The sequence below is a fragment of the Filicampus tigris genome, chromosome 5 (genome assembly GCF_054856515.1).
Source record: "Filicampus tigris isolate MCC_2025a chromosome 5, RoL_Ftig_1.0, whole genome shotgun sequence".
NCBI classification, from domain to species: Eukaryota; Metazoa; Chordata; class Actinopteri; order Syngnathiformes; family Syngnathidae; genus Filicampus; species Filicampus tigris.
The window spans coordinates 2,056,655-2,074,723 of NC_141221.1; the positions used below are offsets into that span (position 1 = coordinate 2,056,655).

The 18,069-nt window shown below is 41.5% G+C and overlaps 1 protein-coding gene across 2 annotated transcripts; it reads left to right on the forward strand.

Annotated features, from left to right (window-relative positions):
- The first annotated feature begins 240 nt into the window (after window positions 1-240).
- inpp5l (inositol polyphosphate-5-phosphatase L) lies at window positions 241-18,016 on the forward strand. 2 transcript variants are annotated; one of them, XM_086029944.1, is made up of 16 exons: window positions 245-975; window positions 3,596-3,637; window positions 4,031-4,131; window positions 4,813-4,900; window positions 9,951-10,014; window positions 10,461-10,564; window positions 10,740-10,792; window positions 11,873-11,992; window positions 12,383-12,467; window positions 12,556-12,648; window positions 13,638-13,712; window positions 14,135-14,208; window positions 14,312-14,423; window positions 15,782-15,850; window positions 15,927-15,983; window positions 16,973-18,016. In XM_086029944.1, exons 1-15 carry the CDS (start codon window positions 916-918, stop codon window positions 15,966-15,968), a joined length of 1,182 nt encoding a protein of 393 aa, XP_085886070.1. In that variant the 5' UTR covers window positions 245-915; the 3' UTR covers window positions 15,969-15,983; window positions 16,973-18,016. The 2 variants fall into 2 exon arrangements, with proteins under 2 accessions (XP_085886072.1, XP_085886070.1); XM_086029946.1 differs by lacking the exon at window positions 15,927-15,983 and having other exon boundaries at window positions 241-975.
- Window positions 18,017-18,069: the final 53 nt, after the last annotated feature.

An 18,069-nucleotide genomic window follows, 5' to 3' on the forward strand; every position in this document is an offset into this window, starting at 1 on the left:
CTACCAGTTGGTCTGAATACTAAGGCGTTTGCTGTTTGGCAGGCTTTACCCGAATCTGTTTTTAGCAGTAAATCACTAAACTTTTGTAAATTCGTTAAAACACTTAATATTCACTTGGGCTTCACACGATGGTGATCTGTTGGTTCACTGAGTTGCAATGTTAATCAGGTAAACAAGAAAGTAGCGAAGGCTCCATTCAAATCTCCTTAGTAAAAGAAAATTACACTACTACTTCCTGTTTTTTTTCAGATCAGCGGTGTGTTTGTGGTAGCGGGAGTGGTGCGTTCAAGTTCTTCTGTTATTTTCGAAATCACTTGGTAAACCGTAGACGTGTTCGATACCATACGTTTTTGTCCGGTTGTAATGAGGCACGTTAAACGTGACACCTTTAGCTGCCGCTTACTGTTAGCAAGTTCACGTAATATGGTGTTTTGTGTACAAATTAGCTTTAGTGACTCTAAGACGTCTTCAAGATGCCCAGCGCAAAGGGCGGAGCGCCAATGTTCGATAACGCAACACGACTTGATCTTGCTGTTACTACTCGTACTGTAGTTTGTGCGAACAGGCTGAGTCTCACAGCTTTGGCTTAGCCAGCTTACTTGTGGGGTACTTGGAGATTCACGCAAGAAGAATACTGAGTATTTTAGGGGCTCCGGCTGCGCTCGACGATGGCAGTGTGCGCCTCTGCTGCGTTTGACAACCGGACACCACGACCAAAGCCCGTTGTCAGCAAACAAGTTGGACCAGAAAGCGACTCAGAACCTTTATACTGGAATGCTAGTTTATTTTAAGCGCTAACTACTCTGGTTCTCACAATAAGCCTTTCTAAGCTGATGAGGAAGTCGCTTATAGGCCTGATCGTGAAGGAGATTGTCAATTGTGTGTGCGCGCGCGTGCGTTATATGTGACTGGACTATGGAGACACACACCGAGGTGCTTCTTGTCACCGCAAATGTGGGGTCACTCTTCGACAATGTAAGTATAACCCAGCTGTTGTCATTCTACAACTAAAACTACACAAAAGAGTTCGAACATGTTGATTTTGTTTGATGTTTGCAATTACTACTAAGGCCAATTGTACTTCGAATGGGCGCCATTTCGTTGATACGTCACGATTTTATCGTCACACGCACACCTATACGTGTTCCGCCCATCCAAGGTGTTTTCACATCACGGTGCAGTTCCAATTTTTTTTTCTGCAATAAGGTTCCACTCGATAGAGTTAATCTTTTGTAGCAGGACGATATTAATCAAGTCGCTGGTGACTCGATGACCTGGTTGACGTGAGAGGGTTTGACACGTCAAGACTCGTGTACGTCACAAGTTCCTGATATAGGCTCTTCATTTTGTGGTGCCGGCAAAGATTTCCGAACACATTTTTTTTATTCTGCAGTTTGAATTATTATACATTATAGTGCTACTGTAACAACTAGCAAGTGTTAGAAATCTCATAAACTGACTGTAACATGGATATAAAATGGCCAAAAACTCTTAGGACACCCAAATCAATTCATTAACTAGGACATTTTGGAGAATTGTATGCTTCCAAATTTTTGTGAATAGTTTGGGTTAGTGGTTCTCAAATGGTAGTGCGCACTCCTGGGGGTACGTGAGATTTTTATGTTTAAAAAAGTAGATAAGTAGCCTCCATGCAAAAAAAAAAAAAAAAAAAGTTTGTAATTATGACAAAGTTCCTGAGCGAAGCTCAAGCCCAAGTGACTCAGTAAAATGTCGTATTAAATGCAAAAACACTGTTCAGTGCAACAATACAATATTCAGTGTTGACAATTGATAATGTTAATCTTTTTAATTATTAAATGGGTGTTTTTTTTTTAAAAAAAAAGAATTTTCTGCTTTAATTTTAAATTAAGATAATTTTTTTTCGAGAACTAATCTATATTATGATCCAAAGGAGGACACTTTGTTGATGATTATTTTTGTATGCATAAATGTTGATTTACAAGTAAATTTAGCTCTCTTTTTTAAAGTTATATATTTTTATTTTCAAATAGTTTGAGAGATACCACTCCAAATGGAGTTACAAAGTTTAATAAATGAGACACTCTTGGCCCAGCACTCTGTTTTAAGTCTTTTTTTTAATCCAAACTATTCTGCATGAATATCTCTCAGATAGTATCAATCAAAACATTTTCCACTTCCTTTAGTTGGCTATTGGGACACTTAATGGATAAGTGTCCCAATACCTTTGTCACTGTAAATAATTGAGGTTCTATATGTTCCTTGTTATAAGTGTTTTCGTATTTCTCTAATACAGTAGTTATTTGCATGTCTTGGTTATAACATTATGTTGTTCATACAACAAGCATACCAGTTTTAGCATAATTAGGTTTAAACATTCTCATCTATATTTTCAGTAGCTTTTAGTTCTGGTTGAACTGAAAAGTTCTAGGTGAGGTCAAGTGATTCTCTACACTCATGGAAATTTGGCTGGGGCCCATGTTTCCGGGTGCCAGATTGAACTTCAGTGGAAACATGTTAGATCCCATTGTGGGAGATATGTAAACAGATGATTATCTTTACTGAGAGATTTGTGCTTTTCTGGTCAAATACCACACGCCTCCATTCATGTAAACAAACACTCCAAAAGATTCATCCAGCCACAGTTTCATAGTTTTGTTGCTAAATGCGATGGTCATCATCATAATGATCATTCTTTCATAGGTCAACACAAGGGGGTTAGCAAAGAATGAGAATCACAACTTTAAGGATCTCAGGTTTATAAGTACAATTTAAGGCAGTCATTTTGAAATTGTGGACATTTATTGCAGTCACTGATGGTGTGGAGGTCCACTCGCCTGACTTGTGTAGATACAGCGGTGGGTTCAGTTCCCACTCAGTGTACGGTAAATGGTTGCCCATCTCCGATTCTATATGTGCCCTTTGACCGACTGGCAACCACTTCAGGTTGTACTCCTCCTTTCACCTGAAGTTAAATGGGATAGGCTCCAGCACCCCGTGATCCTGAACAGGATAAGAGGTGTGGAAAATGGATAGATGGATGACATTTTTTAAAGTGTAGGATAGCACTTTTTTTTTTTTTTTTACCTGCATGTACAGTACATTTTTTACTTCTCAGGTATAAGTGCATTTTTTAAGTACAGGTCATTTGTATGTAACTCAAGTACGGTAAATGTGCTTGTTAGGGTTAAAACCTCGGCCTCTGTATTTTTAATTATTTGTTTATCTATTTTTTATTCTAAGTTGCACAATATAATGTCGTCAAGGTGCTTGCAACATTCTGCCTTTAATCAAGGCACAGGTTTGATTGACACTGTCTAGATAGCTATCAATCTAACTACTCTTTGCATGTTTACTATTTTGTTTTGTAGTGCAGTGGTGTGAAGCTGTACTGCGTCACTAATATTTTGGTAACGGCTCCCAGTAAGATACAACAATGATACAGTTCGTACAATCTTAATATCTCCGGACAGCGCTGATCAAAAGTGAACTTTATCGTTGACACAACTCTCATTGGGCTCTCATTGGATTGTAATGATGTAACTGCTGCCCCATGTTTGCATGACAATGAGCGATTTGACTCCAACTAATTATTGCATTGCATCTCATGTTTCAGGTGGGTGAAATACAAAATGAATGGCTACAAGAGTTATACAAGGTAAATTAGCATAGCTCTCGCACTTGTAGACTCTTCACCTCATTCCATATGACAGTCTCAAATTGGTTGACGAATCAGGTGAAAGTTGATAATTTTCCCACATAGCCTTGGTACTTTCTCACCGCACCCTGGTTGGGAATCACTGCCATATGATAGGACTCACACTCTACATACATGACTACTTCATGCACTGTGGAAAATGGATACCGCGCTGACCATTGATAAGAAATGAACACATGGCCCGGCTGGTATGTAAACTAAGTGACCAGAAAATTCCACCTGGCTGACTCAAAGTGGAAAATGACCCCGCTCCTGTGACGAACAAATGTGGCTTTCCTCTCCCCTGATTATTACGTAATATAATGCTGTCACTTTTTGCTCTCTGTGCAACAGACCATCCGCACCTACCGGCCACAGTTCATCGCCCTGCACTTCCAGGAGGTGGGAGGGAAAGAGTACATGGTCAACATGGGCCACGCAGAAGAATTCTTTAGGTAGGAAAATGAGCTATGAGTAATCCGTCTGTTTGTGTTTGTTCCGATCACAGAGAAGTGGTCGTTGTCTCGCATCCAAATGGGCGGCAGCTTCAAATGTTTTCCCATTCTCAATCAATTAAACGTCCTTCCACTCGTTTGCTCAAAAGTGTAAATAACTCGTTATAATAATTTCCCCAACCATCCATCCATCCATCCATCCATCCACTATCTGAACCGCTTGTCCTCACGAGGGTTAAGGGCCTGCCAAAAATGCAATATTTTGAATGAATTGAAAAGAAAAAAAAGTTTTTTTCCCAAGTTCTTTGATGGACAAACAAGCTACAGTTCAGGGGCGGAGCCATGAGTGCGCCTGGGTGTGCACAGGCCCACCCAGATTGACAGACTACCCACCCAGTCACATTCATGAAAAAAAAAACAAAAAAAAAAACATATTTTTGAATTATCTTTTAATTTATTTTTTATGTTATTGAATAGTAAGAATGGCATCATTGCGGTTTTGAACTTCGTATGATTCAGTTTGTCATTTTATTTGAATGTACGATGTGTCAGGGGGATTGTGCTCAGCGAGAGAACTATTCAAAACAAACTTTTTCCAAGCCCACCAATTGGCCACGTTGTGGCTCCGCCGCCGCTTTACAGCGCAGCACGTTTGCTGATAATTGCTCTGTTATTTTCCAGGAGCATTGAGTCCAGTGAAGAACTAAAAGATTTTGACAGGCGCTGCGTTTACGTGGACAACCAGTTTCAAGCAGAAGAGCGTTTCACGGTGAGAACGAAAGGTGTGAAAGCTGTAAGAGTGCCGTAGTTCTCAGGATCTTCCTCTAGATGGAGCCCTCATCCTGGGTAGAAAAATGAAGTGCAGGATCCGATGTGTCATGCAGTGCAACTGAATCCTTAATGGTTTGTCATTATTATCAAGTGTGTAGATCCCAGTTATTAAAGCATTAAGGCATATGCATTCAAATCATTGATATTAATCATTTACAGTCATAATCTTTACGGCGTTTAGGATTAACTTCAGGGGTTGTCAACTGTTTTGGGTCCAGTGATCCTTTACAGTGGAATTTTTTTTAGGACGGCTTTATAAACCGTCAATAAAAATGTCAATTAAACGCTACAACGTGTACACCTAAATGCTACAAGGATTATAAATGTTTTTGCTGTTATTTTTTCAATGAATAATGTATGAATCTAAATGACAATATTAAGGCACAAGCAAGAGGTGAGCGACAAGTAGAGGGTGACACGGGAGTGTCCTGTCCCGGACAATAGTAAAAAAAAAAAAAATCCTGTCCCGTGGAAAAAGACTCCCATCCTGCTCCTTTTCAGAATGACTCCCACTCCCGTACTGCTCCCATTTTGGAGGTCAGCTACCTAAAAAAAACCAAAACAACTAAAATTGCACTTTACTCATTTATTGAACAGTTGGTCGCCCCCTTTTTCACTATTTGTGCAACATGTAACCGAGAACCAATTGGAGAAGATTGAAATAAATAAAAATGTAAATGCTGAGAGAGGGAGGTCTGCGTTGCTGTGGGAGTGAGCACAGCTGAGTCCAATCATGGCCAATCAAGGCAGCTCCTCTCGTTCCCTCTAAATTCAATGCACTAGTCGCATGCTGACAGTCTGGACACGGCAGAGGGCAGAAGTGTTTTTTGACAAGGGCAAAAATAGGCACATGGGGATCCCCAACATCCGCGGCATGAAGTGGCCACTTGGAGACCCCTAACCCCCGATTGTTCAACGTTTGCAGAAGTGCTTTGAGTCATACCAACACGGCCTTCATCATTTCAAATCGTCTGACATTCAACCTAGAGTTGGTCAATGGGTTTATTTGGTTCTTGAAGATCCTCAGCATGATCGCCGAGCAGCATGGAACCTGCACACTCGTTTGTTCAGCTGTTTGCTGTAACACTGAAAATGTCCCCGAGCGGAAGTCAACCCAAACATATTTTTTTCAAGAACGTTCCCAGCAGGCCCACTAGTTGAAACACGGCACTCTGATTCATTTTGCGTTTGTGGAATACAAATTAATCTCCTCGTTTTTAGCCACCTCCGGGGGCGGCCATTTTGTCTTGTGTCGACTGAAAATGACATCACAATGACGTCACGGCTGACCCGTTTCCTGAATCCGAGCCGCGATTGGTGGTCGTGAGCAGTTGTGATGTCATTTTCGGTCGACAGAAGTGACAAAATGGCCGCCCCCGGAGATGGCTAAAAACGAGGAGATTAACACGTATTCCACAAAAGCAATATTAATATGTTGTTTCATCTAGTGGGCCTGCATAGAACATATTCTTGGAAAAAAAAAATGTTTGCGTAGACTTCCCTTTGAAGCGTTTTACGCACGCTCAACTGCAAGTCCAACCCCTCAGCCCCCACTTCAGTGGAAAGTGGCAATGTCTTTCTTCAACTATTAACCCATACTCCTCCCTTTGCCCCCGACATCTTGACAGCGGGGGTCAGTGGCCGCGCTTGTTGGTTGAGGCACCAGAAGTCAAAAGAACAAAGTGAATGGCCAGGTGTGCAGGTGACAGGGCCAAGTCAATACATTTAAGTCCAGATTAAAACTTATTGATCCCAGCCCATTTGCGCGCAATAAATAAAGTGCGCGGGGCCAGGGTGGCAGCTGGGACTGAGCTGGTTTCCTTCCCCCTTGCACTCCAGTGTTCGCAGCCTCCACTCTTCGCCCCGAGAGGGAGCTTGCACCGCCAGCCGCGCCACGCTGTGTAGCCTCATTCTCATTAGGTCCGCGCCACCCGTATTGATTTTCAATTTGTTTTCCGTGGGCTGCAGATCATCAGTTACACGGCCGAGAGAGAGCCGGCGCTTGGGCTGTGGAGTGCGTGTGTGGCGGTTGGGCGGCGGGGGGGGGGGGACTTTCTCATTTCAGACGGGCTGCAAAAGTAAATGTGCCAGACTTGCATGCATTTCCAGTACAAATGGTGTTTTGATAAAAAAATCACTTGTAAGTCAATATTTTTTATTAAACTGTGCACACACCTGATTGATGAAGATAGGTGTTGGCCAGAGTACATGGAGCAAAATGCGTACGCCTCGCTTGCACGATTAAAACTAGGGATGGACCGATTATCGGCACCGATATTTGGCTTTTTGACGAATATCGGCCTTTTTTTAAAAAACTCTGCTGGCCGATAATAAATCCATTTCAAACTGTGGAAAGCAAAACAAAGATATGTGAAAGTTTAACATTTCCGTCTTTGAAATTTTCATTTACTGTAGGAAACCACATGGAGCTATTGTTGACGTTTTCATTTGTCCTTTCTAAGACATGCTGACAACACCGGGTGCTCCCAGAATTTTTTGTTTGAATTTTATACCAGAGATGGATATTGTGAAATATTTCTTTGAAACTTTGAAAAAAAAAATCACCATTATGCAAACCTGAAACATTGTTCAATAAACACGCTTCAAGACGTTGCAACAAAGTTAAGAGTAAATTATTCTTTAGATTTTGATGCCAATATTTTCCTTTTTCCTGAAAATGAATATCGGCTCCAAATATCGGTTATCGGCCTCCTTGACTACTAATAATCGGCATCGGCCCCGAAAAAAGCATATCGGTCTATCCCTAATTAAAACTCAACTAGGCTAAATATAGACCTTATTGCGCAACGTGACCTCTCTGCTTTAACTATGAAAGGAAATGTATTACGCAAATGTTCGGTTTCGCTTTTATGAACAAGCCTTTTTCTGTCCACGCTCCAGTCATGAGTTTGGACAAGTTGCTCCCTAATTGCTGCTCAGTGATGCAAAGCACAGAGACCACCTCTGTTTTGTTAAATGAGCGTGACTTTGGCACGGAAGAGTGATGATGTCTTCTGGGAGCCCGGGGCCGTCTTGCACAGTGGCTTCGTCACGCCCTGAGCAATGGCTGATTTTTTCTTTTGCCGCCAGTCCCTTCCAGCGGTGTTGGCGGACAGCGGCAGGCCCTCTACTTAATACCTTTTCAATTGTTTTAATCTTCTGTCTTTATTGATCTCGCGGGACATGATTAATCAGATCAGTGGAGCAGGCAGTTAGTACATTAAAAATTGTCAGACCATGTTAGGGATGATTGGGTGCTGAAGTGGACTTCCAGGGTGGGGGCGGGGGGGTCTAGTGGTAGTCTCTTGTATTAAGTTATAGGTGTCTTTGGCAGTGTAACAAACAATCTTACAGTATCAGTCACTGCGCGAGCCTCACACAATGGCGAAACAAACGTCTCAGTTCATCTGCCACGGCTGTCGTCTTGGGATGATTTCTGCTGTTTTCGTCACCACATTCCGCGGACTTTTTGCCTTTTGTTTGTGGGTCAATGCTTTTGCGGTCTGTGAGGGCCGAGCATTGCTGGATTGAGACCGCAATATACTGTCGCTCGGGTTTATTATTGCCTTTCATGAAATGTGTACAACCTGACACCTTTCAATCATATGCCGATGGTCACCTCACTTAAAAGACACTCCATGAGGCACAAGTGCACAAACCAATACCCGGACCGATATCGAAGATGCATCTTCCGCTTTGAGTAATTTAATCACGGTGTGTATGCGTGCCTTTAACTACTAACTATACACTTTGTTTTGCAGAAAACGGCACTACATCGTATTGAAACTTTTGCTATATCTTGTAGCTAAATAACCAAAATGTTGCAGTGTAGTGTGGTCAAAAAAAAACAAAAAAAGTGACATTAATACCTCTCTGACACAGAGCCTGAGAGATCAAAACTGAACAATTTTAGCTTCAAAGGTTTTACTAATCGTTCATTCAGGAACTCATATTCCATATCATTGTGCAGGTGTGGCCAATTTTGTTTTGGTCATTGAGTGAATGCCTTGATACATGAAATAAGCCTTTATTTGACCGGTAATTGTGAAATTCACTTGCGACGGCAGCAAAGTGATAACGATTAACCCAAGAGCGTTGCAGTAAATATATAGCAAGTTGTCTCGTCCGAATTGTAATCCAAGCACTGTAGTATATGACTATGATCATGAAAACAATTTCTACTCATGTTCATATTATTTTGCGTCGCTATCACATATTACTGAAAGGTGAAGTAGTACAAATGTCCTTCCACTTCCGGGTCGTAACTTGAATTGTACTGCGCTGACATGAATGACGAATTAGAGAGATTTTTCAAATCTAGATATGTGCCATAGTCCCAGACAAGGACATAGTAAATCAATTTAAAACTGTGGAAATCAAAACAAAGATATGTGAAACTTTAACATTTCTGTCATTTTGAAATTTTGAAATGTTCATTTACTGTAGAGAACTACATGGAGCTATTGTTTAAGTTTTCATTTATCCTTTTTAAGACATGCTGACAATCCTGGGTGCTCCCTGAACGTTTTGTTTGAATTTTATAATAGAGATGTATGCTGTCAAAAATGTCTTGTCCTAATGATTTTTGAAAAATCACCAACAATTCTTGTAATTAAAAAAAAAAAAAACAACATTATGCTAACCTGAAACATGGTTCAGTAAAAATGCTTAAAGACGTTGCAACAAAATTAAGAGTAAATGCTTCTTTAGATTTTGAGACGTATTTTCCTTTTTACTGAAAATGAATATCGGCTCCAAATATCGGTTAACTACTAATAATCGGTTATCGGTATCGGCCCCGAAAAAAGCATATCGGTCTACCTCTCCTAACTGATGAATTGTAAGCTTCATTGTGCTGCATTGCTTTAACAAGTCTGTTTCTATGACAGTATATCTATTCTGCAGGATGTCATTACCGTAGTTCTTGTTTCTTTTTCATTTCAGTCATTCTAAATCCACTCTTTCTTGTCTTGTTCTTTTGCACGTAGGCCTTGGGCAGCATGTACTTCATCCACAAGTCGTTGAAGAACATCCGGCAGTATGACTTCAGTGGTAAAAAAAAAAAAAAATCAACCTTGATTGTGATGAAGTGAAACGTTTTCGCAGGAGAACATGCGGCATGCGATGAGCCTTTGATAGCCGAACGCCTGACTCCCACTTTGCCAAAGCCGCCACTAGCTCTTCGTACATTTGCAAAGTGGCGGAATTTTAAAGGCGTCCTTTTCCACCTGCGCAGTCCGGTCACGTTAGGCGTGAAAAAGCTCCTCCAAAGCGCTTATGGAAGAACCATAAACATCACGGAGCTGCCACTGGCTGTTTGGCCCAAAGTGATAGTCGCTCACCATACACAGTCTAATGGCTCCTTTATAGATCCCCCTCATCACGTATGCCGCACTGATGAGGTTAACACCAGTTTATTGATCGCCGTTGGCATGTTTTCCTCACTCTTTTATATGACAGCCGCCTGTCCCTCCCTCCTTCGTCTTTGTCCCTCACAGTTAAGGACTTTAAAGCAGTGCCGGGACTGGACAAGCACGTGGGCTCTTTGGATGCGGTCGCCACGGTGGAAAAAGAAAAATTCCCAAAGACTTTCTGGCCTGATGTGAGTGTCCGTGTGTATTTGTTGGGGTGGGAGTAATGTTTGGCCCAAAGGGAGATGTTTGGACAAATGAGTCTGCCGGGGGATGACAGGGAGATGAGATCAATGATGCGACAGGATCAATAATGATCTGTTTGGCTGCTGTTTAGTGACTCTTGCTAATTTGTCTCCGTCGTAGTTCAAGTGGTCCAGGAAGGGCTTCATGAGGACCCGCTGGATCATCCACGACCGGTACATCACATTAATCCCAGCTGATCTGATTTATACACAGAAATTGTACACTTTGCCAAGTTGCCAGCCACAACATTAGGTACTTCTTAAACCCGGTCGGAGATTATCGTGGTCAGTTTTGAGTGACAATGTCAGAGAGCTATCCAATTCCAAATATGTTTGTGTTGTAGCACCGCACCACACCGGATGGTCTCGCTAATATTCATTTAGAGCTACTTCACTTGAAAATGACTTCTATTACCAGAGCTGCCAACTGTTCGGGATTGTTACACAATTCTCTGAACACGACTGCCGGAACATGTCGTGTTCTGAATATTTCAAATAATAATGAGGATAAGAATGGGTCATACTGCCCAAAAAGGTCAAAAACTAGCAAAAAATGCTTGCTAGATAATTGTGATCCATGTTTGACAGCAGGCCAGATATTGACTTGTTAAAGAATGGAAACAAAATGAAAGAGACAGTGTGTAGAATTTTTTGCAATTTTAATTCATTCACTGCCAGGTATTTTCAGATCCTCTTTTACCCTAATATTTGAAAAAGAAAAAAAATATATAAATAAGTTCCAGTGATTGAATGGCTGGACTGTGAAAAGACAAATAAATATGTCCTTGGCAGCGAATGAGTTAATATGCAAAAAAAAAAACGTTTTATCACATCAACGTACATTTTTTAAAATATAATCATAAGTCTAGCAATTGCTAATTATATTACGTGTGTCGTGCCTCACCTTACAGGAGGCTGACGTTTTGCCGCCATCTTTCTGATACAGAAACCTGAATGAGACAAATCAAATGAGAGTCTCCAATCAACCTGTCATGCATGTTTTGGAAGCTGGGAAAAGCTAGGCAAACTCGTGTAGCCCCCACATAAGAAAAATAGAAAATAAACGCAACAAGGAAAGGTCGGCGCCACGATTCAAACCCTGAACCTTTGCCTGAGGCATGCGCATACATTCCCCAACGTCGACGTAACATCCGTTTCTGACAGTATTTTCCGTTTTCCTCCGACATGCCTCTGATTGCAAGTGTCTGCGTGCTTGTTTGTGTGCGCGTGCGTGTGTGATGTTTGTCTTCTCAGAGGGCTGGACCTAGTCAACATCCACCTGTTTCACGATGCCTCCAACCTCATTGCCTGCAACTCCAGTCCTTCCATTTACTCTGCCAACCGCAAAAATGCACTCAGACACGTCATCAATAGGTCTGATTTGCCGCTACGTCAAAACACATCCGTCTGCCAACAGTCAATTCTCCGTTGTCGCAATTTAATGAGGAGGATTATCCTGTTTTGTGTTAGGGAATTGAAAATGCGGAGTAGCTTTAAGTGGCCACAGTCTTAGTTTTAATTGTTGGTGTGATATGACAAATGTTACATTCTTAATTTGCTACAAAAAAAAAAAAAAAAAAACGCAAAAAGAAGTGAATCAGTTTTAAGTGAAAAATCATCTTTGATGCTTGCATATTTTTGATTGGAACGTGCGTGCCAATGCTTCATTCGTGTAGGCTATGGCGTATATCGACGATTTTTTCCCGATGTTTTTGTGATATATTTTTCTTGGCATCTACAAGCTTATGTTTTTTTTTTTTCCAGGATATCAGACAACTGCCACACACCGATGCCTTTCTTCCTGTTTGGAGATTTTAACTTCCGTTTGGACACTCTGAGTCTAGTCCAGGTACGCTCGAACGACGCTGTTGCCTTTGTATCTTTGCACGGACGGCCGTTGCTATTTGACCGACACCCTTGTGCGTGCACGTGAGCAGCATCTGTCTACCTCGGCTGAAGTCCAGACTGTAAAGAAGGACAGCAGTAATGAAGTGGAGAAAATCATCTGCGAGGAGAAAGCTGACCGGCAGGTGCTAAAAACGTTGGTTACGAACGACTAGGGCTGAATGATGATGTCGTTTTGCGACCGAAATCGCGATCTAGGACCACGCCGTTTCAAGATCGTCAAACCTGCGTTTTTTTCCAAAGGGAAAATTTAATTCGGCGTTGCAAAGGGACTTTGTAAAAATTTGTTAAAGGGAAAGTCAACGCAAACATTTTTTTTTTTCAAGAATATGTTCTATGCAAGCCCACTAGTTGAAACAGGGCATTCTGATAAATATTGGTGGAATAAGTGTTAATCTCCTCGTTTTTAGCCATCTCTGGGGGCGGCCATTTTGTCTTCTGTCGACTGAAAATGACATCACAACTGCTCACAAGGACCAATCGCGGCTCCGATTCAGAAAACGGGTCAGCCGCGATTGGTCGTTGTGAGCAGTTGCGATGTCATTTTCAGTCGACACAAGACAAAATGGCCGCCCCCAGAGAGAGTGGATTAACACTTATTCCACAAACGCAAAATGAATCAGAATGCCCCGTTTCAACTAGTGGGCCTGCTGGGAACATATTCTTGAAAAAAATATCTTTGGGTTGACTTCCGCTTTAAATAGAGCAGCATGTTTACAGTGCAAATTTTGAATGAAAAGAAGAAGAGAGAAGAACGAATACGATACTTTCTGAGGCAAGTAGTACAGTAGGCCTTGCCTTACTTGAACCCTTTTAAAAACCTTTTTGAAAAGGACAGCCTCCCTCACAAAACCTCTGTAGTGCACTTGCATTATTAAAGTAATAGTTTTAATGTATTTGATGGTATGATCTCATTTTCTGTCCTATTTGTAAATGTTGTATGTTGTAAATGCACTGAAGCGTCATTTGAAGTAAAAGCGCAAATCGAATCGGCATCGCAATATCTGTCCGAAACATCGCAGTGCAATTTTCCCCTAAAATCGTTCAGCCGTAGCCACAGCCTTCACTGACCATACTTTTTACGATGCAGCTCATGTCGTTTTCTCATTGGCAGGTACTTCTGCTGATTGAGGACAAGCTCTTTGCCTACCTGCATCAGGCGGTGTTCAGAGAAGACAACGGCAAAGCGGTGAGCTTTTACGTGCGATCACAGAGCAACTACTCCGGCCTAATAATCCTCCTCTAATCCTACGACAGCCAGGGAAAAGTCTAGTTTTGATTGGCTCCTGGCACATACCACAAACATTGGACGGATAAACCGCATATAAACTGGAACGGGTGGGTAAAGAAAATGCGGAGGGAGTTTGGCCCACCCCAAAATGCCTGAACAATCCTTCATTATTTGCCTTAGTCGCTTTAATAGAAAGTTGTGATACAACAGTTGATCGAATCAACTATATGTGTGTAGGAATAATTGCTTTGTAGATCAGATTTATACATAGATGGATTAACAAATCAAAGTTGACCCGAGCACCTTTCAATATTTCCGCACGTGGCCGTCGGAAGAGAAACTTTGAGCGTTCATTTACAGTCAAGCCCTCTTCCTTGCAGCTGCTAAAATATGACAAAGAAGTCACGGCCTTCCACGATGTTGTTAGAGAAGAGGAAATCCACTTTCCACCCAGGTGAGATTTGTATTTTACTGCAACGTACGCTACTCCCTCTCTTGTTGTTTTGAACAAACCCTCGTTTTTGATGCTGCTGTCTGTCTGTCTCTCATTCTGCCAGCTACCCCTACAGTGAAGAGTACACTAAACCAACCCAGTACATGAACACTCGCTGTCCTGCATGGTGTGATCGGATTCTGATGTCACACACTGCAAAACAATTCGTCCGCAGTGTAAGTCGCCGCCCGCTGCCCTCGATCGGGTCTAGTCGGGTCAGGTTTGGTGAACCGGCGCAACAGCACCATTGGGTGACAACGGCCAACAGCAGTTACCAAGCATGGAATTGATATGCACCTCATTAAACGGGAAGTCAACCCCCCCCCCCCCCCCCCAATAAAATATGTGCAATAATATGTTCTATGCGGCTTCACTGGTCAAAATGTGGCATTCTGATTAATATTGCGATTGTGGAATATGAGTTAAGCAGCAAAATCCACCCCTTTTAGCCATCTCAGGGGGCGGCCATTTTGTCACTTTCTTGTTGACAGAAAATGGCATCTCAGTTGCTCCGGGCTCAGGGTATCGACCAATCACAGCTCATCTGTTTTCTGATGCAGAGCCATGATTGGTCGTTAGCTGAGCCCTGGGCAGTTGTGATGTCATTTTCAGTCGACAGAAGTGACAAAATGGCCGCCCCCTGAGATGTACAAGAACGGGTGAATTTTACTGCTTAAAAGTCATATTCCACAAACGCGATATTCACCAGAATTCTGCGTTGCGGCTAGTGGGACTGCGTAGAACATATTCTAGCAAAGAACATTTTTGGATTGGCTTTCTCTTTAGATGACCAACTGACTTATCCGCCCGAGGGATGCACATAACTAACAAACGACATTTGCACAAATTCGAACAACTTACTGAATGAATGAATAAATAAGACTCAATTCAAACAGAGAAATGAACTAAACATCAAGATTACGTTTGAAGAAATGATAAACTCATTTAACAAATGTTTGGAGGGACCAGTTAAATAAAATGAGTACAGTGTTAACGCCACCCAACTACGTGTGGATTTCTTTTTTTGGTCGAATATACCTTCTCGACCATTGGGGAAATAAATCCCAGCTATATTACGGAAATCATTGGCTTACAAATCTTATTTCTCAATGTTTTTTTTAGTACTGTATACTTACCTACTGTAATGCTCTCACGTGTAGGAAAGGACAGCCAAAGTTGCTGTTGGTTCAACTTTGGGAAAACATCAAAACACAAACGCAATGAGAACACACCAGGGTTATAATAGTCTAGAATTTTTACCTTTTAAATTCCGTTACCTTTAATTCGTCCTTTGAAGTTTTTCGCTTTCAAAAATGCAACATTTTAGTTTAGGTTGTTGTTTTTTTTTTTCAGTTTGAGTAAAAAAAATAAATAAATAAATAAATAAATAAAGGTATTCTGTAAACAAGTAAAGTAAACCACAATCCCCAACCGACTGTTCAACCTTCCTTGTTCTTTGATGCCGTACAATAATACCGAAATAAAAAAATGTAATAAACCCCAAAAGCGACCGACGCTTATGTTGTCTTCCCAGGGCACCGATGGAGAGACGAGTGCTACTTACGACACCGTGGGCCCTAACGTTTGTATGGGGGATCATAAGGTAACATTTGTTTGAAACACTGATGCTGTGGCCACCAACCGACATGTGATAACGTGTCGTTGTCTCTCTCCAACAGCCTGTTTTTTTATTCTTCGCACTGAAGACAAAAGAACATTGACTTGGGGATCTTCGAGTGAGTGTGTGTCCATATTGTGCTCGTGGCACGTGTAGGGGATGGGGAGCGTGAGAGTAGCAATCTTGTTGTGATCCCCAGAGGGACATTAGCTAGACGCAGCCCACGGTGTTGCCGGATCAGCTAAGATGAAGTACCAGCGGGACAGCGGCAGTCCTTTGTGTGCATGTGCCGTCAACACCTTTCACTGATGTCTTTTACATCCTCTCCGCTGTCAATCTGGATCCACAACGCAGTGCACCGCCCACGTTTCCCCTCTCGATGGCCAACGGGGGAGAAGTAGCCGACAGAATATTGGCATTTTTATGGCCACGATTTCCTTTTGTTTAAATTAACACTGCTAAGGACGGAAGACTTTTTAATGAGGCATTTAAAGAGACAATTTATGTTCGATTGGACAGGACAAGTTCATTGGTGTGTAGGGCAGAACAGGACAAGTTCATGAATGTGTGGCCTCATTAAATGATTTAAATACTTTAAGAAAGTCAAGTAAAGCAGGGTACGTACTCTACATGCCGGTAAAACTGCTCAGGGCTCAGGTAGCAACCAATCACGGCTCAGCTTCAGAAAACAGGTCAGCCGTGATTGGTCGTTACCTGAGCCCCGAGCAACCGTGATGTCATTTTCAGTCGACAGAAGGGACAAAATGGCCGCCCCCAGAGATGGCTAAAAACGGGTGGATTAACTCTTATTCCACAAACGCAATATTGTTTCAACTAGTTGGCTTGCATAGAACATATTCTTGACAAAAAAATATGTTTGGGTTGACTTCCACTTTAACTTGAATTAACTTCTCACAAACAATATTTTTGCTGTTGTGTGGGTGTGTCTCTGTAAAGGTGCAAACAACATTCAGCTCGGAAAACTGGCACAGCACCAGAGCGGAAAAAAACGAAAGAAAGCTTGATTCAAGTTCAAGTGAATGCTTGTTGATCCTGATCTGTCAAGTTCAGGACCTTCATGTGACTTTTTTATTTTTTTTTTTTTAGTATACGCGGTGATCAACTGACTCTCCCCATGTTGGACTTCACCACGGAATCTGGAACCATAATACCTTGTCTTAGAGTCAGGCAACTTTATTACCGTGTGTTCAGAACTTATTTAATGATCCATAGAAAGTTTAACTGTTAATGTGCTTTTGTTTCAACTGTAAAACGTGCTTTTGTTTTGGATTTTTATATTTCTAGCTGTTTAACTCAGATTTTGTTTTTATTCTCTTCACTTCACAAAAAAATGTTTCAGACAGATGTTATATGTACTGTATGTTTTTTTGGAGGAGCATAGTGGTGTGCAGACAGACACTATGTATATAATTCACTGAAAGGCATGTATCATTTTTTCATAATTTGCAGTTTCAAGTTTGAAAACTGCTCTCAAGAGCTCAAAATTGTCAAACAGGTGACACGTGTTGAAACACGGAACTGCGTTTTCCCTTTCGTTTCTTCCTCTGCCATTGCAAATGATTGCATTTTTAAATATAATATATCTTAATTAACAATATTTTTAAATGTGATCAAGAAAAACAGTCATGGTTACTAGATATGTACTGTATGTATATGCGCTGTATGAATTTGTTTGGATCCATCTGAAAATGGGTGCTAAAATTGCATGAAGTGACGCCATTTGGGGGGGGTGACAATCAACCCTGCATACTAAGTGCTTTATTATCCATAACACTTAGCATCATGCTCTTTTTAATTCATCCTTTTAAGCTGTGCTTTCAAAATGTTTCGTGTTCGTTGTCTGTGCTCAGTCTAGATAGCCGTATCCCAATGAAGGGACTGCATTTTGCAAAGACGCAAACTTTTATACGTCAACATCATCCTGAGGTTCCACTGTATTTTCACGAAAAAGTGAAGTGCGCTCCGTGACACCATGTTGAAACTAGCTTTCAGGATTGAGCACAAAGAATGGGTGACCGCGAGCAGCGTTGTAGGATTCAGCTCCTGATTGCTAACTCAGCTACACTCCGTCTTTGCAAGTGCACACCTTCCTTGTTTTGTTTTGCCAAATACAGCCTGTTCTGCAACTCACCTGGATTTTCTATATGGTTGCTTTCACTAAAACGTCACTCATGTCATACATT

What these genes read in the sequence shown, in the direction of transcription:
- inpp5l (XM_086029944.1), top strand. Translation starts at nt 916, where the DNA reads ATGGAGACACACACCGAGGTGCTTCTTGTCACCGCAAATGTGGGGTCA. An exon ending in AGGAGAAAGCTGACCGGCAG is followed by an intron (nt 12,649 to 13,637) that starts GTGCTAAAAACG and finishes TCTCATTGGCAG; the next exon opens with GTACTTCTGCTGATTGAGGA. An exon ending in TTTGTATGGGGGATCATAAG is followed by an intron (nt 15,851 to 15,926) that starts GTAACATTTGTT and finishes TCTCTCCAACAG; the next exon opens with CCTGTTTTTTTATTCTTCGC.